This window comes from Oratosquilla oratoria, chromosome 3 (genome assembly GCF_046742065.1).
Source record: "Oratosquilla oratoria isolate Oo_2021 chromosome 3, ASM4674206v1, whole genome shotgun sequence".
NCBI classification, from domain to species: Eukaryota; Metazoa; Arthropoda; class Malacostraca; order Stomatopoda; family Squillidae; genus Oratosquilla; species Oratosquilla oratoria.
This window is the reverse complement of record NC_134779.1, coordinates 67,208,801-67,232,149: the sequence shown is the minus strand read 5'-3', so window position 1 is coordinate 67,232,149 and position 23,349 is coordinate 67,208,801. Positions and strand designations below refer to the sequence as shown.

General features: G+C 40.9%; 1 protein-coding gene across 1 annotated transcript; it reads left to right on the top strand.

The window, feature by feature from the left end:
- Positions 1–19,439: 19,439 nt before the first annotated feature.
- On the top strand, positions 19,440–21,157 carry LOC143023658 (venom protein 302-like). The gene is made up of 3 exons (XM_076182263.1): positions 19,440–19,585; positions 19,795–19,912; positions 20,780–21,157. Exons 1-3 carry the CDS (start codon positions 19,521–19,523, stop codon positions 20,948–20,950), a joined length of 354 nt encoding a protein of 117 aa, XP_076038378.1. The 5' UTR covers positions 19,440–19,520; the 3' UTR covers positions 20,951–21,157.
- The last annotated feature ends 2,192 nt before the right edge of the window (positions 21,158–23,349 follow it).

Below are 23,349 nucleotides of genomic sequence, written 5' to 3'. Positions count from 1 at the left end.
TCAAAGAATTGGAAACAATTAATTAAAATTGACTTCAGGTAGCTGGGCTTTTAGAAATTATTGTTAATTTGTTGGAATTCAACAAATTAGATAGATTAAAGGGTATGGCACAACAAGGCAACTAACTTGAGTTCATTGAATTCAGTTCACATTCACAAATAAGTTACTAATCACTAATCAGTTACTCTTTGATCATTTATCATTAATCGACTCTTCACACAATTCCATCTTATCTGTTTTGCTGTTGTATATTTCTTCACGTACATATAGCCTTTGAGACATATCTTGACTCCACCTTTTGCTGTTTTTACAAATTCCATGTTTACGCTTTGATATCTGCTAAGAGACTGGTTTAATTTTCCAGGATTTGGGCCCTTTATATTGCAAAACTGCCTTCCTGATAAGTGTTCAGGTAATTAATAACAATTATAACTGAAATCTGATCCTAACTCAAGTTAGTTGCCTTGTTGTCCCATAACATTTAATCTATCTAATTTGTTTAATTCCAACAAATTAACAATAATTTCTGTTTGATGAACTACTACTTATTGAATATTCTAACTAATTGAGGATCAGATTTCAGTTCATGTTTATTTCAATTCATTATCAACAACTATGTAATTATAATTGTTATCAATTACCTGAAAACTTATCTGGAAGGCAGTTTTGCAATATAAAGGGCCCAAATCCTGGAAAATTAAACCAGTCTCTTAGCAGATATCAATTCTTCAATTAACATTTTATATTGACTCAATATTATAATTAATATATAATAATAACTATAACAAAATAGATATAGACCTGCACCGGTGAACTGAAATTTAGACACATTTCCATATGGAATGGGTTCTACATGTCATAAAACATTGAATTAAAATACATGTGGGATTTTGACCATGAAGTGTGGGATTTTGAACAATGGTATGTTGAATGTGGGATTGTGACGTATGGGATTTTGAATGTACATGAATATTTCCAATCTCTAATTGTGCATTTCTACCGTATGATGCATGTATGTGAGATGTAATTTTTTTCAATAAAGCAAATATAGAAATGTATGTGTTTTGCCTTTTTCTATTAAGGGTATATGAATGAATGGTATAAAAACAATTTAATAAAGAAAATATAAAGACGTGTGAGCTTTTGTCGTTTCTTTTCATTAAGGGATGTGAACTTTTGTCGTGTGATATTTTTTGTCTTGTGTGTTTATGACTTGTGAGCGTTTGTCTTGTGAGATTATGTCCCTGCACTGACGTACACTTAGTTCTATTGTTTCCACTGTGAGTGGAATCGTCGGGATATCGCAAAGTATAGCCAAAGTGATCACTGGATCCAGGAAAGAAGAATGTCATTGGTTCTCCACTTTGTTGATCCTAAGAAAATCCATCTACCTCCTTTGCATATTGAGCTGGAGCCAATGGAAATTTTCCTAAAATGTATGGATAAAATTGGCACGGTATTCACATACTTGAGAAATAGATTTTCAGGAGTAAGTGACGCAAAAATTAAGGAAAGTCTTTTAGTGAACAGACAGTTGCGTCCCGGACAACTGCGAACCAGGACAATTGTGTACCAAATAAAAACATAACTGGTTGATTGCGGAAAATATAAGGAATGAGGAATTCAAATATTTAACATCTGTTTATATATATGTGTGAGTAAATTTATGTGCAATAAAGTAATAGTAATTAACTTTAAAATCATTCAAATGAAACCAAAACCTGTGTATGTTGTAGGCTATTCCTGTTGAATATATATATATTGTTATTAGGATCATTAAAATCGTTTGTCTGAACAATTTTCAATATGTCAGATGATGGAGAGAAACGGGGGACATATGGCAGATATACCATGGAGGGTGCAAGATGGACAGCTGTGTGCTACAACAGAAGTTTCTGCAGGATTCCTTGGAAGAAAAACCCTTTCCCATATTGGCTCCGGAGCAACAAAAAAGTGAGAACAACTCGTTCAGTATAGGTGCCAAGGTTTATTTAGAGGAGGCATGTGACAAAGAAAAAAGTATAGAGAAATTACGTGATGATAGAATTGGAGTGAAATTATCCTCACATCTAGTTAAAAAGAAAGAAAGAAGGAAAATCTTGTGCTGGATCACCGAGACCGGATATTTGGTCACCGGACACTTGCCCACCGGCTCATAGATGCTATGATAGAATTGGAATGAACCTACCATCGGGCAAATTCAAAAGCTGTGTATTTTGTAGGATAATGCTTTAAAATATAATTTTATTGTCAGGTTTGTATGTTTCTAATAGTCATGAATCCCTCTATTCAAGACATTTTTTCTTTATTACACTAGCTTCTTCCTGTTTCAATTCATTTTCTAATAGAAGGGTAGTGATAGGTTAAAGAATTTTACAAAGCAATATGTAATCCTTCTAAACTGTTGTTAGACCTGGGCAAGTGATTTGTCACCCTTTCTTGAACATAGCTCATTCTTTGACTGAACTTTTGAGATATAATGATGCAGCAGTGTGTCTTCAGATGGCATATTCTATCAGAGACTCCTTTAACAGTTTAAAGAAATCCCTGGTCGACTGCCCTACTTTAGCTTTTCCCTCCTTCATACCCACCCCACCCTTTGTCAGCGACAAGATTGCATGTGTCATTATGTACACTCCGTTCTGTGTGTGTGTGTGTGTGTGTGTGTGTGTGTGTGTGTGTGTGTGTGTGTGTGTGTGTGTGTGTGTGTGTGTGTGTGTGTGTATGTGTGTGCGTGTGTGTGTGTGTGTGTCGGCGGGGTGGGGGGTCACTATCTACATTCATATTTTTGTGCATTAATATTTTCTATGTTATGTAATGACATTTTTGTGTAATAATATTTGCACTGTGATATCTTGTGGTTCGTTTGTACGTGACCCATCAAGCCCGATTCGAACCACCACATCAACAGTCTGTGATTTGCTTGTAAATGGTGCTTCTAATTCAATGCATAACGTCTGCATAGATAACCAACAAATAGACTTCAATATATCAAAATGGAACGTGTTAAATACAGTTATACACAACCCAGGAAACCGGCATAACTTAGATAATGCCTTAGAAAATGAGTGCGAGAGATTTGGGAGTTCTAGTGAGTCGTGACCTTAAAATACAGGAAACCGTGAATTATCTGCAGGAGTAGAGCTATCATAGCATTAGGTTTCATAGATAGTAAGGTTACGAATAAAAGTGCAGAGGCAGTTATCAGACTCTACCAGGCGTTAGTTAGACACATCCTTGACTACGCGGTACATTTTTGGTCTTTGTCTTATATAATGGATATCAGTTCGCTAGAATCAGTACAGAGGAGAATGACCAAAACGATACATAGGCTCAGAACGTGGAAAGCTTAGAACTGATCAGTCGGTTGGTTGGAATGGTATGCTGAACACGTTGTTGTGTATGGCGATCTTGATTTATTATGACAGTGGACGATGCACCTGTTGATAGATACTGATCAGACGATGAAACTAATCTGTCAATTGTTGATACGATGTTACATTTTATCCCATAAACATTCATTCGTGGTACTTGACTGATCAGACTATCACATTTTATCTTTTTCTGTTACAATTCTTTTATTGTTATCAATTGGACAGACTTCTTCCTTCCTGAGAATGTGCGTTTTTGTGTGGCTATGTGCTGCTCTTCCCTTCTCTCATGCAGTGGTCGAGTTGGGCACCTGATAGCCTGCACTTCTCCCACTCTCCCGTTCCCATTGGGTTTGATAACAAAAGTTGAAAGAGACCAAGGACGCAACACCGTTTACAGATTCTATTTTGATTGTTGACACGCAATTCACATGATATGTTTGTGTGTGTGTGTGTGGTCACTGTAGTAAATGCGCCGAAGCTGTCCCATTTGCGTTTAAGAAATAAATAGGTAAGGACTGGTTTATCAACATAGTGTATAACAAACGGAACAGTCTTAGTAAAATGTAGTGAGCGCTGAAACAATTGGTTGTCTTAAGGCAGCCTAGTGGGCAATCACTCGAAAAATTCTGGCACATGAACGAAAAGAATATCCATGATAGTGTTAACACTTTGACCAAATAATACAGCTCAATTCCGTGTCTTCTTTCATACATACATACATATACCAAGGCTTTTTCCCCCTTACAAGGAAGGTAGCAAAAAAGGAAAAGGCATAAAACCATTCCCACCCATTCCATCCCTGAATACACTCCACACCCCTCCACCCTCCCTCTCATCTTAGCACCTCCTGGATGACGGGTCATCCCTGCACCTTATCCACTGCCCTGGGTCAAAAGCAGTGTCGCAAGACAGAGCACATCCACAGCAAGGCCGCTTCATTAAATCGGTGACCCCCCTCTCCGTCTCCCCATGCATATACAGAATAAAGTAAGTAATGTATTGGCAACCTCTGGCAAACCCCTTGCATAAAAAAACATTGTGTATATTGAAATAAAATGTCTAAATTTTGATAGCCAGTTCTATTTTGTTTACTATATTTATATATTGTTTATGGAGATATATGGCAACCCTTCCCACATTTACCTAGCCAGCGATGTCCCTCACCGTCTCTCAGTGTGTTATCAAATTTTGATGTAGGATCACGTCGCTTCCCAGCCTGTGAGTCACGCACGCAATCCAACTTTTTTTTTTTTCTAATCATTTCTCCAGCTGTAACCATGGGACGGATGAAGAAGAGCTTATTGAAGATGAAAAAGAAGAGAGTGAGAGAGAGAAAACGGAGGTGGCAAAGGAATGTAGAAGACGAACAAAAATATTCTGGAATATGTTGTTGCCAAATCTGTTCTTGATTACAACATTGGCTATGAAGAAGGATTTGTAGTTCGTTTTCTTGGACAATCATACACACAACTATTATAGTTATACCTTAAAAAGGGAGATAAAAACGTGAGAAAGTACGCTCTAAGAGAAAACTTAAACTAATAGACATCTCCACTCTTGAGAAATTCATGTTTTTATACTTTAGTAAACCATATCTCTACTTCTATTTGACCGATTCTATTCATTCTTGTAAAATTGTAAAGTGGAGAAGTCATACATTAATATCATAAAACAAAAATAAAGGAAACTGTAACTTAAATTTGTTTCATTTATCCAACCACAATTTCACAGCAATTTTTCACTGTGAAAAATAAAAAATATATAACAAATGGAAATGGAAATTATATAAAATATAATTTTACCAAATTTTTACCAAGACTCTAATCTTTCATTTCCTGCATAGTAAGTTGATATGGACACCTTCTCTTTAAAGTTATGTTTACATATATCATCTTCACAATAAAATATGAAAAATATTCACTACACGTAACATATACGTGTGACTGAGACAATTTAGTGGGGAATTATACTCTATTGAAACGGGTAAGTATAAATAAGTTCACCAGAGAAATTGAACACATTTTATGACACACTCACCAATAAGCACTCCCAGGACACCTTATGAGAAGATGAAATGACTCTATGGAAGGTGGTAAGGGGCATGGAAATGCCTAGTGCAGGCATTATGGTCTCTTACCGTCTCCTCAGTTCTTATGTTTCTTTGGACGAAGGTGGGGTTGCTCAGGAGGTGGGGAAGCGTCAGAAGTCTCGTGCTGACGGCGACAGCGGAGCTCTTCCTGGTCACGGAAGGTGCTCAGGCAGACATTCATGTAGCCCTGGCAACTGCGGCAGTTTTGTCAAACGCGTCAGAAGCATTCCTGGCGGATATCTATCTTTAGGCGAGGAAGGTCAAAGCTGTTCTGTTAAACTCCATCACAATAGACGACTTCCGTATTTTGTCCTGGCAGACATAACTTCCGTATTATTTTCAGACAGACGTCACATATTCGATGGGGGTAATGTCAAAAGTGAATGCGCTCCATATAAACATTTTTGCACAAAAGCGAGTATGGTAACGCCAAAGCTGAAAATATGAAATTATTAAAAAATCACGCTGATGATGATGATGATGACGGTGACGACGACGACGATTATGATGATGATGATAATAAAAATAATGATTATGAATATTATCAATATTAATATTATTATAATTAATATCAATATTAATTATATTAATATTAATATTAATATTGTCAATATTGACAATATTGTCAATATTGTCAATATTGTCAATATTGTCAATATCATTAATATCATTCATATAATTAATATAATTAATATCATTAATATCATTAATATCATTAATATCATTAATATCATTAATATCATCAATATCATCAATATCATTAATATCATTAATATCATTAATATCATTGATATCATTAATATCATTATTATTATTATTATTAGTATTATTATTATTAGTATTATTATTATAATTAATATAATTAATATTATTAACATTATTAATATTAATATTATCAACAATAATATTAATATTATCAACAATAATATTAATATTATTAATATTAATGATATTAATATTAATGATATTAATATTATCAACAATATTGATAATATTGATGATAATAGTAATAACAATAGTAATAATGTTAATAATATTACTAATAATAATATTGATAATAATATAGTAATAATAATAGTAATAATGTTAATATTACTAATAATAATATTGATAATAATATAGTAATAATAATAGTAATAATGTTAATAATAATGATAATAATATAGTAATAATAATGATAATAATAGTAATAATAATAATAATATAGTAATAATAATGATGATATAGTAATAATAATGATAATAATAGTAATAATAATAATAATAATATAGTAATGATAATAATGATATACCAATAATAATAATAATAATATAGTAATAATAATGATAATAATATAGTAATAATAATGATAATAATAGTAATAATAATAATAATGATAATGTGTATACATTGTGACGAATGTGGATAGGAGGTAAAGGGAACACGGGCTGAGGGAAATACTTTTATTCCCGACTAGTTTCGCCTGAGTGGCTTCTTCAGAAGAATATAATTTGATATTGTTGTTGTAGGTTTATCCCTCACCGGGGAGGGAATGGGACATTACCGCAGACTTGTCCCCAGGATGGGCTGTAAACAATACAGCCATTGATTACTATCGCCGCGGTGGGTTGAAGGGGTGGTAATCCTGTAGCTCACTGTAGCACCGGAGGGTCTGGGATGTCACGATGTACATGGCCAGGAGTTGGGTGTCTCCAACGTGGTCCTCCATCGGGAGATGGTCGAGAAGGCGCCGGCGGAGACTGGAGGTGCGGGGACATTCGGTGAGGTCGTGGACGTGCTGACATCTGATATCCTGGTCGCAGTAGGCACAAGTGTTGGACTTCTGAGCGATCTGTCAGTACGTCTTGGCTCGGACTCTGATGGCGTTGATGGCACATTGAGTGCGTCTTGGCAGTCGATTGAGGGGGTCCTGACTTCCCTGGTGCTTGGTAGGTTGATGTTCCACTGGAGGGACTCGGACTGGGTGTCATATAGTTTGAAGTATTTTTTTTTCAGCGGCCCTTGCCGATTTTGGGACTAGCTTTTGATTTACCATGTAATGTGTGTTTGTCATGTAATATGTGTAATATGTTTTGTTGTTGTCATTATTATTATATGTATATGTTGTATATATATATACATACATACATACACATACACACATATATATAGTATGTATGTACATGTACAGTATATATGTAAGTGGAGGCTTGGCGGGTAGGGTGGGGGGTTACGGTGTGGGGATTTATCAGTTTTACAGTAGAGATACTACTGGGGAGGAGCAGATGAGGTGGGCCGTGAAGACCAGCTGTCTTCGTCCGGCGTCTGTGAGGCTGTTTTCCAGCAGGCGTTCAAGATCTGTGGCAGGGTCACCAAGGAGGTTTCGAATGAGGCTAAAATGTTGTTCTAGGTCGGGGCAGAGGAAGACGCAGTGGCTAAAGGACACCAGTTCCGTGCCACAAGAGTAGATATTCTGTGTGAATTGGGTCCGCCAGTGATTTGTCCGAAGCCGCGATGTAGGGGGGCAGCGAGGAGAGACTGGAGTCGTTGGCCTCGAGGCAGGCCTTTGTTGGCCATCCCCGGGAGACAGCAGTGGCGGCATATTCTGCCCTCCACATGTCCCAGACGACTCGATCTATCATCCGATACATATCACTTTCCGTGAACTGTATGGGTATAGCTTCTTCCTCGGGAGCTAGCGCTCCCTGGTGGGCAGCCCTGTCAGCTCTTGAGTCCCGCATGAGAAGGGACCCACTGGTACTGGAGGCATACACCCAGTTGGGCCGCCTCTGCCGAGAGACGTAGTATGTCATTTAAGACGTCGGGTCTTGTAGTGCAGTGGGCGCCCTGCAAGACAGTCAGGCTCGAACGGGAGTCTGACAGGATCGTGACGCGTGGTGGCTTCTGAGGAAGGGTGATGATTTTGATCAGAGCCTCCCGGATGGCAATAAGTTCGGCTGTGAGGATGGTGGTGGGGGGAAGCCTTATGGAGAAAGTCTCTCTAGTGGATTGTAGATAGAAGCCAGCTCCTGTGCGACCGTCTTCAAGTACAGAGTCATCCGTATATACTAGAAAAATCCCCAGCATAATGTTCTGCTAAGAATGCTTGGTGCTTTCGAGCAACAGATGGTGGCTTGCCTGGCGGCCTAGTCCATAGACTTCGGTCCTTACTTCAGGTGGTGAGTAGGTCCAGGGAGGAAAGGGGTCTTGCTGATTTTGGGCCACTAAGCGGCGATCACCAGGTTGTAGTCCAGCACATTTAGCCAGGGACACAGATGTTAAATATCTTAATTCCTCATTCCTTATATTTTCCGAAATCAACCAGTTATGTTTTTATTTGGTGCACAATTGTTCTGGTTCGCAGTTGTCCGGGACGCAACTGTCTGTTCAATAAAAGACTTTCCTTAATTTTTGCGTCACTTACTCTTGGAAATCTATTTCTCAAGTATGTGAATACCTTGCCAATTTCATCCATACATTTTGGGAAAATTTCCATTGGCTCCAGCTCAATATGCAAAGGAGGTAGATGGATTTTCTTAGGATCAACAAAGTGGAGTACCAATGACATTCTTCTTTCCTGGATCCAGTGATCACTTTGGCTATCCTTTGCGATATCCCGACGATTCTACTCACAGTGGAAGTAATAGAACTAAGTGTAGCCCAGTGCACGGACATAAGATCGCAAGACAAACGCTCACAAGACAAAATATCACACGACAAAAGTTCACATTCCTTAATGAAAGACACGACAAAAGCTCACACGTCTTTATATTTTCTTTATTAAATTGTTTTTTATATCATTCATACATATACCCTTAATGGAAAAGGCAAAAAACATACATTTCTATATTTGCTTTATTAAACATTTTTTTACATCTCACATACATGCATCATACGGTAGAAATGCGTAATTAGAGATTGGAAATATTCAATCCAATCTGATGCAGTGGCCCACATCATATCAAATGGACTTATAATTTAGTTAAAATTTTAAGTTATGGTATATCTGTGTATGATTGATGAAAGTCAAAATGTAACTCATGTAGATAGTGTACGTCTATGCTCATGCGGACAATTTGAAGCGAGTATATTGATATAACCATATACTATTAACCATGTATTTATAATATCTTTAATTTTGCCCCCTCCTGCGCACGCTCTTGCACTTATTCATATATATATATATATATATATATATATATGTATATATATATATATATATGTATATATATATATGTTTATATATATGTATATATATATGTATATATATATCACAATATGTATATATATGTGTATATATATATATATATATATATATATTATATATGTGTGTGTCTGTGTGGTTTTACACACACACACACACACACACACACACACATATATATATATATATATATATATAGATATATATATATATATATATATATATATATATATATATATATATATATATACAAAAGATTTACAAGGACCAGAGGAATACCAGTGGGAACCATCGCTGGAAAAAATAAGAAAATGTTTCAGAGGTTTAAATGGTAATAAAGCTCCAGGTAAAGATAATATCCCAGTAGAACTCTTAAAATTAGGTGGGGAAGTTTTAGAATGAAAATTAACTGAATTAATACAGCTCATATGGAGAAAGGAAAGAATACCATCATCATGGAATGAAGGAGTGATAATACAAGTACTCCTTACATAAGAAAGGAAATAAAAAAACGAATGTATAGATTACAGGGGCATTACACTGTTACAGACTGGTTATAAGATCCTTGCTAGAGTACTATATAGCAGAGTGGAGGTATACGTAGAGAGTGTAATAGGAGATTATCAGTGTGGATTTATGAGTAGAAAGTCAACGAATGATCACATTTTCACATAGTGAAAGGATAAAGAGAGGAGTAGTAATTGGATTTTTTCTCTGAGCGTTCCGGGTATACAGTGAAGAACATATTGACAGAGAGGTCAGATATATTTTTAAAGTGTTCTTAGGACTTAAATATCCAGAAGGGTTACTCCATAGTTTGAAGAAAATAGCGCTTAGAATAATAAAAAGGAAAAAGGATGAGATAAAGGAGACTAAGGAAGGTGGCTTCATTGTGGTTCCCAACTCCAAGCACACAGAAGAGTTAGGACATTTACTCCGCAGAGCACGGCTGAAGATCACCAGTACATCCAGTACGAAGATAGGTGAAGTAGTGAGAGGTAAGGGTAGAAAATATTTCTTTGTCGCGGCTCGTGCCTCTTGAATTGTTCTTATCTGCTTAAGAAACCTGCACAGCGAAGCTATAGCGATAATCCTATACCACACTCCTGGTCATATGGCCAATTCCCGAAGGTTGAGTGTGGTTGAATTTTCCGCCAAAATCATCGGAAATTTAAAATTCCCGGCTCTGTGCAGGCATGCGCATTGTCGACCCCACCTCCCCCTCCCTACCCCTCCCTTCTTACCCGGCTGCCCGGCTTGCAGAGCTCACTTCAATGAGAAATGAAGGCTTCGCCTGTGGGAGGAGGGAGGGACCCTAAATCTGTGCAGGTTTCTTAAGCCGATAAGAACAATTTAAGCGGCACGAGCCGCGACAAAGAAATATTATCGGCTGAAAGAAACCTGCACAGCGAAGCTATGCATGAGACGAGGACAGGTGGGAGGAGAGGTGAAGCCTGATTCAAACCGTTATTACGTGTGTCTTTCCTATGGGAGACTTATTCATTTTATCACTCAGTAGAGGGGAGAAAGAAACGTCAAGTATCCACGCCGAAGAATATGACATGCACAACATTGCACTGTTCACACGATGCGTAAATTATACGAAATTCGTATCCTGTTCAGCGGTTTCTGGCCCCTCCCCACTCCTCGATCGCCCTTTGCCCCCTCCACCCTTTTTTTTTTTTTTTTTTTTTTTTTTCTTTTTTAGATGATAGGGGTGGAGCCGTTTCCATGGCGAAACATGGGCCAGGGGTGACCGAGTGGTAGAGACACCGTGTCCCCAAGGGAGTCGTCGATGTTCAGCCCCTAGGTCCCGCACCCGCTCCACCGAGTGGGTGCGGAGAAACGCCAGCGATGCCACAAAGTCCCTGATGCTGTGGGCGTGCGGGGCATGGCCCGGGTCGGCTCTCTCCCACAGAGCGGAAAGGCAGGTGTGCCCGGGACCTCGGGGTTAGGGGAATCCTAAATTTCGAGTTATAGAAGAGATGATCCTCAAAAATCTCTTCCGTGTGGTCCACGTAGTCTTCGAACGCACGGACCGGGCGCAGTGGATGTGGGCGTCCTCCCTCCCGGAAGGATTGTATTCTGAGAGGGCCAATCATGTCGTCCGCTCGGCCGTTCCTGGCCAGGAATGTTGGTGATGGAGAGAGGGTTAGGGCCGAGCTGTCCTCCTCCAGTTTGGAGACGGACGGGTGGCGGTTGATTGCCACCAGCTGTGAAGCCCTGTAGTCCGTAGTCAAGGCGAGCAGACAGACGACACGTTGAGGGAAGTGATCTTCCTCCATAATGGCCCTTTCGAACGCCAGGTACTGCAGAACACGATGCAAGGACCAGGCCAGGACCGGATGATGTCTCGGCTCTCTCGAGGCGCTGATCCCCTTCATTAGGAGGGTTCGCGCCCTCTGTGGCACTCGGATTTTCATGCCCAAGCGTAGCGGATCAGTGAGGGCTGTATAGTGAGGCAAGATAGTTGCCGGTGCCCTGTTGGTGGAGGTAGCCAGCCAAGTCAGGAAGTCCGGAACCATGCTGGCGGAGATGGTCACCATCGCGCGTCTCCGAAGGCAGGTCCGGAATCTCCTTCAGCAGGACCCACACCGTCGCACTGAGGACGGAAGGTGAGCTCTGAGCATCTTGTCTGCTGCCTCTAGAGAAGAGTTGGCTGAGAGCTCCCCCGTAGAAACTCCAAATATCAAATTGGAGTGACGCTTGAAGAGGCGTGGTAAGGCTGTTGGCTAGGCAGGCTGACCCCAGTAGAAGGGGAGAAGAGCCCCATCTCATTAGCTCCCCGAACCACGGCTGGGTTGGCCAGTAGGGAGCTATCAGGAGGACCTGACCATTGAAGGACCTGCGGGTCTGCATCACCTTCAGGAAGACTAGTGTCGCTGGAGGAGGAAAAAGAATACGTACTTCCAGCTATTCCAGTCCTCCGTGAAGGCGTCTGGGCCTCCTGTGCGTGTCCTTTGGATGCAGGTGAGGTAGAGGGGGAGCTGGGTCGTGTTTGGGGAGGCAAACAGGTCCACCTCTGGAGGGAGAGCGACTCGAACACTTGTGGGCGTAGTTGCTACACTACGAAGGTCTCTTGAAACCTGGATAGAGCGACCGGCGTAGGGGCCCCGACCGAAGCCCGGGACGCAACAAGCTGTGGAGTGCTAAGGGTATCGGCCCGGGCAGGTCACGCGGGAGAAGTAGTAGGTTCCTGTCGACCTCCCGTACCAGCCGTCGGCGCCCCAAGCGGCTCAGTGGAAGGGCCGAAGTCGCGAAGTTGAGGTACCCCCCCCCCTCCGCCACTGAAGGAGGGAGAACGTGTGAGAGAAACACGCTTTCTTGGCGCAGGGGAGCACCCGAAGAGCGCTGACTGTGTCCTACTCAATCCCGAGCCAATGAAGTCCCTGTATGGGAGCAAGGGCAGACCCGTTCCAGTCCACCCCGAACTCCACGTCCGCCAACACTCTCAGAGCCACTGAGATATCGGCCGATGCACCCTCCCCGGTGGGGAAATGCATCAACTAGCCGTCTAGGAACCTGAGTGTGGAGACGCTTGCTTCCGTCCAGCGTACGCCTACCACTCTCACTAGTTTCGTGAAGATCCTCGGGGTAAGCGAGAGACCGAAAGGGAGTATGCGAGGCCGAATTCGTTTCCGAGTGACCTCGTCCGTGGGCGTTAGTCAAGAGGCTTCGTCCTGGGTGAAGACGTTCCCTGAGCGTCTCCCACTAAGACGGGCCTGAACCCTCGGTATGTATCCAACTCACCCCAAGTCTTCCCGCGGGAAGTCCTCGAAGCCCGTGGCGAGCGTTCTCATCCAATAGTGTGTTATGGCAGTTTATGACGTCTCTTCACCCACAAGCGGACTTCTATATGTTTAATACCTAGTGACATCATGTGATTATACTGTGACGTCACCGGATTTAATCATGGCGCCATAGGATCGTCTCGTGACGTCACAGACACAAATTGACGTCATAGGACTACATGGTGACGTCAATTTATCACATAATGACGTCATCTTATCATACCGTGACATCACTGAGTCACAGTGAGCGTTGAAATAAATTTTGACATGGTAAAATTCTCGACCATCATGACTGTAGATTAATTTAAATTGAATAGGAAAGTCATGTTCATTTCGACCTAAGTCACAGTGAGCGTCGAAATTAATTTCAACATGGTAAAATTCTCGACGATCATGACTGTAGATTAGCTCAAGTTGAATGGGAAAGTCATGTTCACTTCATCCAGAGTCACAGTGAGTTTTGAAATTAATTAAACATGGTAAAATTCTCGACCATCATGACTGTAGAATAGCTTAAGTTGAATAGGAAAAGTCATGTTTATGTCGACCTGAGTCACAGTGGGTGTTGAAATTAGTTTTGATATGGTAAAGTTCTTAACCATCATGACTATAGGTTAGCTTATGTTGAATAGGAAAAGTCATGTCCCTTTCGACCTGAGTCACAGTGAGCGTCGAAATTAATTTTAACATGGTAAAATTCTCGACCATCATGACTGTAGATTAGTTTAAGTTGAATAGGAAAAGTCATACCCATTTCGACCTGAGTCACAGTGAGCGTCGAAATTGATTTTAACATGGTAAAATTCTCGACCATCATGACTGTAGATTAGCTTAGGTTGAATAGGAAAAGTCATGTCCATTTCGACCTGAGTCACAGTGAGCGTCGAAATTAATTTTAACAATTTTAAAAGTCTCGACCATCATGACTGTAGATCAGCTCAAGTTGAATAGGAAAAGTCATGGTCCTTTCGACCTGAGTCCCAGTGAGCGTTGAAATTGATTTTAACATGGTAAAATTCTTGACCATCATGATTCTAGATTAGCTTAAGTTGAATAGGAAAAGTCATGTCCATTTCGACCTGAGTCACAGTGAGCGTCGAAATTGATTTTAACATGGTAAAATTCTCGACCATCATGACTGTAGATTAGCTCAAGTTGAATAAGAAAAGTCATCTTCATTTCGACCCGAGTCACAGTGAGCGTCAAAATTGATTTTAACATGGTAAAATTCTCGACCATCATGACTGTAGATTAGCTCAAGTTAAATAGGAAAAGTCATGTCCATTTCGACCTGAGTCACAGTGAGCGTCGAAATTGATTTTAACATGGTAAAATTCTCGACCATCATGACTGTAGATTAGCTCAAGTTGAATAGGAAAAGTCATGTCCATTTCGACCTGAGTCACAGTGAGCGTCGAAATTGATTTTAACATGGTAAAATTCTCGACCATCATGACTGTAGATTAGCTTAAGTTAAATAGGAAAAGTCATGTCCATTTCGACCGTTTTTTTTTGGGGGGGGGGGGGGCCAAGGCATTTTATCTATACAATACCTAGCACTTTGCGTCAACTTAAACTGTACTATTTAAATAATTTTCCTCTTCTCATTACGCTAAATGTTTGTAGTTTATCTTTGAACCGATTTATACTAATTCTAACACTAGACTCCCTAAGCCTAAAGTTCTTTTGTGTTTTACTTGGGGGTGGAACATCAGGTAAGTCATCTTTAAACTCAAGCCAGGTGAAGTTGACAAGAGGTTGGCTGTGGCTCAAGAGAAGAGCTGTGTGGTAAAATGGTATTTATTTATTTATTTTTATTTATTTATTTATTATTTATTTATTTATTTTTTTGCTTAAGAAACATGGAAGGAGGGTGGTGCTGTGAGGCGTTAGACCATTGAAGGTCGGAGGTATGGTGCTGCCAAGGCCTGATGATCCTCGGGGCACCACCCTCCGTATCATAAGACACGTCCCCTTGTCTTCCGGGAAGCCCGGGTTCTTACCACGGACGACTCGAAGACGTATGGGGAACGGATTACGAGTGGAAATGTCAGACTACGCCTAGGGCCTGACAGAGCAAGCCATAAGGCGTTAGAGGGTCATTACTGGTCGGAGGTATGGGGCTGCCAAGAGGCCTGATGATCCTCGGGAGCACCCCCCTCCGTACCATAGGACACGTTCCCACGTCTTCCGAGAGGCCCGGGTTCTACCACGGACGGCCTGAAGACGGGGACGGATTGCGATCGTATATGGTCAAAGTCTACGCCTAGGTCCTGACACAAACCGTGAGGCAATAGAGGACCGATGATGGTCGGAGGTATGGGGCTGCCAAGAGGCCTGAGGACCTTGGGGGGCGCCACCCTCCGTACCATAAGACACGTTCCCACGTCTTCCGAGAGGCCCGGGTTCTTACCACGGACGGCCTGAAGACGGGGACGGATTGCGATCGTATGTGGTCAAAGTCTACGCCTAGGGCTTGATACAAACCGTGAGGCAATAGAGGACCGATGATGGTCGGAGGTATGGGGCTGCCGAGAGGCCTGAAGACCTTGGGGGGCGCCACCCTCCGTACCATAAGACATGTTCCCACGTCTTCCGAGAGGCCCGGGTTCTTACCACGGACGGCCTGAAGACGGGGACGGATTGCGATCGTATATGGTCAAAGGCTACGCCTAGGGATTGAAACAAACCGTGAGGCAATAGAGGACCGATGATGGTCGGAGGTATGGGGCTGCCGAGAGGCCAGAGGACCTTGGGGGGCGCCACCTTCCGTACCATAAGACACGTTCCCACGTCTTCCGAGAGGCCCGGGTTCTTACCACGGACGGCCTGAAGACGGGGACGGATTGCGATCGTATGTGGTCAAAGTCTACGCCTAGGGCTTGATACAAACCGTGAGGCAATAGAGGACCGATGATGGTCGGAGGTATGGGGCTGCCGAGAGGCCAGAGGACCTTGGGGGGCGCCACCCTCCGTACCATAAGACATGTTCCCACGTCTTCCGAGAGGCCCGGGTTCTTACCACGGACGGCCTGAAGACGGGAACGGATTGTGCTCGTATAATATCAAAGTCTACGCCTAGGTCCTGACAATCCAAGCTATGGGACCGTAGAACTTAGGTAAGGGGCCGCCGACACCAGAAGCCCCCCTCCGCACTACCAGACTCGCAGCAACGGGCACAAGCCGGAGCACAAGAAATAAGAAGGTAACATTTGGATCACTAAAAGGGTAGTCGAAGAATGGGACAAACCAGCAGCCAAGCGGAAAGCGATAAAACTAACAGACGATTAACCAGCAGGAAACGGGACCGCCTGCTCCCATGTGGGCAGCAAGTTAACCACTCTGTCCCGTTTCCGCGATGTGAGTGAGCTCTGCAAGCCGGGCAGCCGGGTAAGAAGGGAAGGGTAGGGAGGGGGAGGTGGGGTCGACAATGCGCATGCCTGCACAGAGCCGGGAATTTTAAATTTCCGATGATTTTGGCGGAAAATTCAACCACACTCAACCTTCGGGAATTGGCCATATGACCAGGAGTGTGGTATAGGATTATCGCTAAAGCTTCGCTGTGCAGGTTTCTTTCAGCCGATAAGAATATAATAACAACAGCATGGTTTACAGAATCCCATGTGGTGGCTGTGACTTAAACTACTTTGGGGAGACAGGAAGAGGCCTACACGAGCGGACATATGAGCACAAGAGTGACCTGAGAGCCCACAGAACATCAAACGCATTGGTGGTTCATGCGGAGTAATATGGACATTTACCTAACTGGGACGGAGTGGAAATGTTAAAACAAGGACTAGACAAAAAAAAAAAAAAAAAACGAAAATAGCCAAGGCAGCTTTCATAGCATCCTAGCCCTGCTGTAACCATCGGGATGGTTTTATTAAGCTGTCCAAAACGTCCGGCTGGATGGTCTTACAGGAGTTGAAGGGTACGAGAGGGAGAGATGGGGTGGGATAAGGAAGGAACGCGGAATGATGTAAGGTATACAATTTTTGATTTCCTGACCATGTTTGTACACTCTGAAGAAGCTCTGTTAAGAGCGAAACGTCAATTAATAAAAACTTAAACGATTCTCGGTGTTTATCTCACCACCCTGCCCCTCATTTTGTCGTCCATTCCTCAATATATATATATACATACATACATATATATATATATATATATATATATATATATATATATATGTGTGTGTGTGTGTGTGTATATATATATATACATATGAAACTGAGACATTTTAGGTCATATTCACTCTTAATCTCATCATTAGTACATATACATTAGTACATATACAAAACTGTAATGTTAATAAGCCCTTATAATGATAATATTTGTTTTATAGCCAATTTTTTAAAAGGGTCAACTGAGAAGCGTCCATTTGGTAATGCTGAAATAGGAGAGCACCCAACTTGGAAATGTCTAAATGAAACAACACCGTGAGCTTAACCTGTGAGTTTCTGTCGTTTTTTTTTTTTTTCCTTTAAGGGTGTAAGCTTTTGTCGCGTGAGCTCTTGTTTTGTGATCTTATATCGTGGAATCGTGTAGTACATGTGCATTCCATGTAAAAGTGTAACAACCTTTAGGTCACCGCAGATGTTCCATTTCAATTCCTCATACTTAACTTTTGCAACAGAAACTTCATATGCTCATGTGTTTTCTTCATGTTAGCTGCATGAGCCAGATGAACAGAAGGAAACTTACTTCCATTATGGAATAAGATTGTTTTCAATCTTCCTTTGGAAGAGTCAATAAACAAGCGCCACTCATTTGTGATATATGTGTGACCATGTTCCTCCATAACATACTGGACATCATTGCCGAAAGTAGAAACGATAGAAAATATTCGAAAACACGATGGCGATCATTTTATAAACAAAAGATAGGAGTATACTGGAACACAAAAATATGGGTGATACATTTTTTTCAGATTAGAATTCTATTCAGAATGCAGAAATGCATAAAAAACAAGTGTTATATTCTCTTGTGTCAAAATTCTTTGTTGGCCAGTGTCGTTACCATATTTTCATTTAATCTAAGTGATGGAACGGAGTCTGGGAAGGATCTGATTTTTATATACAAAAACAAATTGTAAGACGTTTGACCAAAATACTTTCTTTCAATCCTTCAAACTTGTACGTTTGCACTGGATGCCACCATGCGATTTTACTCAGTCTAAGGAATAGTGGTTTGTAAGAAATGGGAAGGAAAGATAGGGAGGCGGAAGAGAGGCATATGATCCAAGTAAGTGCCTTTCTTTTATTTTCTTTAAACTAGATGTAAGTCACAAACACTTGATTATGCTTTACAAAGAATAAAGGTAATATGATATAAAGCTACACACTAACTCTGATTTCTTTACAATTTTGGCTGCGATGAAGTTACAGCTGAGTATAGATTCACCCTTTCATATTGCTCAAAGTGCTAAATAAATTGGTTTAGTAGGTGTGTGCATACGTGCGTGTGTGTGTGTGTGTGTAGAACCGTTCCTTACTAAGGCACCTTATGACATATCACTGATGGCCTTAATAAATATAAACCACATAAATGTTATGCAGTTATGCCTGGTAACAGGCTCCGATGCTGGCCCACTTCGTCACTCATTGATGACACCGACTTTATTTAATGTTATCCATTTATTCATTTATCATTATTATTATTATCATTTCCTTTCCCGTCACCGCTCACATTTTTTACTGTTCCACATACCTGGGTTCTTGAACGATTTACCATGGGCAATCTGAGATAGATCGTGCATGTGGCAACCTGCAAAAATCAATAAATAAATAAATAAACAAATAGATAAATAAATAAATAAGGCTTCAGAGAAGGAAAAAAAAAAGCTCCAGAGGAATCTGAGGATTCCATGGGCAATCTGAGATAGATCGTGCATGTGGCAACCTGCAAAAAAATAAAAATAAATAGATAAATAAATAAGACTTCAGAGAAGGAAAAAAGCTCCAGAGGAATCTGGGGAATCACCGCACCGCGCCTCTGGTCCACTTAAAAGTCGCCTCAACCGCCTGGGAGCGTCAGTTCTTCTCTGAACACCCGCAGTGGCAAGAAGGAACGTCGTTACAGTCAACATGGGTCTTCAGACGGGTCCTCACCTCCTGCTCCTGCTCCTGGGTATCATCTCCTTCGTCCAAAGGTACGGCAAGTGGGAAACCTCGTCACATCCCGTTTACTAAGGTGATGAAAGGGATTAATGTGTGGGTGAGGGAACAATAGTCGATGATAGGCTGAAGCTTTTTATTGCTCTAACCTTTCACTGGGCTCTGTTTTCTTCTGAAGACATGGTCATTTCGCAATGACAATGCCCGTCCCTCATCTCCATGTCCTTCTTTATCCCTCTCTCAGCATCCAAGGGTTGTCATGCCCTCTGTGTGATAAGTCGGACTGCCCGCCCCTGAACCCCTTCACCTGTCCAGCGGGGACCGAAAGTGACGTTTGCGGATGCTGCACGGTCTGCGCCAAAGTGAGTTAACTGTCAAGTTATCCTTTTTCCCACTTTTGAGTATTTGTTGTTTGACCTATTCCCTCCAATTTTTTTCACATTTAGCATCAACTTTCTCCTATCACATGTCATCCTGATTTCAGTCTCTGACTGTTTTAGATTTTGCTCTTACCCGGCTACAAGCATAGTTTCATCAACAAACAACAGTTGACTCAAAGGTTCGGAGTTGGAGTGAATCCTCGTAGCATTTAGAATTATTGAGTCATCGTTCACATTATTGTCGAGATTTTCTAAACTATCCTCTTGAGTATGCAACATATAAATGGCCTTTCGTGTTTTTTTTTATATGGAGCCATATTCCAGCAAATTTTTACATTAAAAATCATCGGTTCCGTTTTTTTTTTTTTTTTCGATTTGACACCGAACGACTGTCTTCATCCAAAGGAAACTCCCCATGCAGGAACGAACCCTTTCATCGTCATGTATGTGTTGGGGGAGGGTGCATAATAGATCGGCATTTTTAATCCATCCTTCACCCACCTCACTTCTGTCCAAGAGCCCATTATTGACTGTACTGTCTCAGCTCCTTGTGGGTGAAAAATAACCCCTATCCCCACCCACTGCTCTGGTCACAGTTTAATGCATTCCCTGTCTTAGGGGCTTTAGTGTTATCCTTCATTGCTTACCAATCAGTCACTCAACATTCTTTTAAGATTGAGATTAATCTCCACTCCAGGACGAACGCTGATCACTTTTAACTTGTACACTATCCCTCCGTTCTGCTACTCCCTTACCAGTCCTGTGACTGATATAATAATTTTTGTCTTGTATAATTATTCTCACTGTCGTTAGGCAATTGTATTACTTCCTTCCAACCCGCCCCTACAGACCCAGTATGAGGTGTGTGGAGGTCCTTGGTTCATCCATGGGAACTGCGGCAGGGGGCTCTTCTGTCTTCGGGATGAGTCGGACTTCAACAGCGACGGTATTTGTATAAGAAGAGGAGGGAGGCCCATAGGCTTTCCTGGCCGTGGTCCTCCTAGGAGGAATCGTCACTAATCGGCAAACAGTTACATGTCTAATCCTTCTGTTTTTGGTTCGGGAAGGAACCAATGTTTATTTTTTTCAACGGCTATCGTGCCTATTCACCTCGTAGAGAAGGTATTAGCTGCACTGTTGAGCGTTTAATTATTTTCTTTACATTTGAGAATGCCCAATATGTGTTTTATTTATTTTTTTTTAAATAAGGTAAATAAATGCTAAAAAGATATTTGTTTTGTCTTTCTCTTTACATTGATCTCCTTCCCTGTAACAGCATTAACAAAACTAAGTGACATTATCATGTCACCAATGCCCATGCATAGTGGCTTACAGCAGGACCGTACCCCACCAACATGGGAGATGTAGAGAAGACGTGGTGGCGTTACTAAAGCTAAGAGACACTATTAATAAAACTTGTCGGTATAGAAACTAGTTTTTGCACTATATCAATGAAAATAACATTATAACTGAGGGGTAAATGCCGTGACTGATTGGGGTAACTAAGCTGGATAGAATGAGAAACGAGGAGTTGAGGAGTGGAAAGGGAGTTGGGAGATATAGTTGATGAAAGAGTATTAGGATGGTTTGGACACACGGAAAGAATGAGTGAAGAAACATTAGTAAAAGAGGTGTGGAGGGCAGACGTGGAAGAAGTGAACGTGAGGGGGGGATCAAGTACGAGATGGATGGATGGGGTAAAAAGGGCGTTGGGAAAGGACGGGAGAAGGCAGAAGATAGGGGTGAATGGTTGTGTATGGATGATGCTGTGACGCATTGATAGGTGGGTGATGTTGAGGGAGTATGTGATTCTGCATGAGGGGTGGTCGCCGATTTAATGAAGCGGCCTTGCTGACCCAGGGCAGTGGGCGAGATGTAGGGATGACCCGTCATCCAGGAGGAGCCAAGATAAGAGGGAGGGAGGTGGGTGAATGGTAGGGCGAGAGTGGAATTTATGCCTTTTTTCTACCTCCCTTGTAAGGGGTAAAAAGACTTTGGTGTATGTATGTTATGTATGTATATGTTTTCACTTTGAAATGTTTACATTTGGTATAAATTTGCATGTTGTGCTTTATTTCCATGATTATGAAAGTTATGTATCAATACAGAGAGATTTAAAAAAAGATGATAAAAAACGAAAACGACAATCCCAAATGATTAGCACTGATAAATCCATAGAGAATCCCAAAAGAAACCTATAGTTACATTAGAGATAAAAAGGTTGTTAGGAATCACATTGGTCCACTATTTTGTGCTGACGGTCAACTTGAATATTCAAATGAAAGAATGTGTAATATTTTAAACAATTATTTTAGTTCGGTATTCGTAAACGAAACAACTAAAGTGAACTCCAAACTGAAACCTGTGAAAAGTCTAAGTAAACTTACTATGGTAAATATTAAAAAAAAATAAAAATAAATAAAGGTGTATAGATAAACTCAAAGTTAATAAAACACCAGGGCCTGACGGTTGGCATCCAAGAATCTTAAAGTAAATGAAAAATCAGATTGTTATTCCATTAGAAATTATTTTCAAGGAATCCTTCATATCCGGAGATGTTCCAAGAGAAAGGAAGCTAGCTAACGTTACTCCCATATTCAAAAAAGTTTACAAAAAGAAACCAAATAACTATAGGCCAATCGTAGGAAAATAATGGAAACTATCATCAGAGATGCTATCGAACATCATTTAGAAAGTAACCGTTTGATAAATGATAGCCAGCATGGTTTCAGACGGAAACGTTCTTGCGTGACTAACTTACTCGAATTCTACAACACAGTTATCTCGAATTGTGACAATAGAAACAATATGGATTTAATATATCTAGACTTTGCAAAAGCTTTTCATACCGTCCCCCACGAAAGACTACTTACTAAATTAGCTTCACACGGAATAAGTGGTAGCCTATTAAGTTGGTTGAATGATCGAAAATAGAGAGTTGTTTTAAATGGAAAAAACTTCTAGATGGAAAAATGTTACAAGTTGAGTTCCTCAGGGTTCCGTTCTTGGGCCACTTCTATTCATAGTATATATAAATGATATAGACTGTTTCCAAATTTGCTGATGATACAAGACGGTGCGGAATGGCAAATGATCACTTAAACCAATTAGATATTCAAGAAGATTTAGATAAATTACAGTAATGGTCTGAAAAGTGGCCAATGAAATTTAACACAAGTAAAAATAACAGTAAGTACGATTACAAGTTATTTGGAAATTAGTTAACAAAAGTGAACAGTGAAAAAGATCTCTGCGTAATTATCAGTAACTATCTCAAATCATACAAGCAGTGTATTTCAGCCTCTGAGAAAGCAAATAAGATTCTAGGATTTTTTACTTCAAAAGTCCATCACTCATTAACAAGCTAAATAAATCGTTAGTTCGTCCACATTTGGAATATGCTGTTTCCGTATGGTCAC

Bases quoted from the DNA above. Each gene is read 5' to 3' on its own strand.
- LOC143023658 (XM_076182263.1), top strand. From the start codon at position 19,521: ATGGGTCTTCAGACGGGTCCTCACCTCCTGCTCCTGCTCCTGGGTATC. The intron at 19,586-19,794 runs GTACGGCAAGTG...TCCCTCTCTCAG, and splicing joins ATCATCTCCTTCGTCCAAAG to CATCCAAGGGTTGTCATGCC. The intron at 19,913-20,779 runs GTGAGTTAACTG...CCGCCCCTACAG, and splicing joins GCTGCACGGTCTGCGCCAAA to ACCCAGTATGAGGTGTGTGG.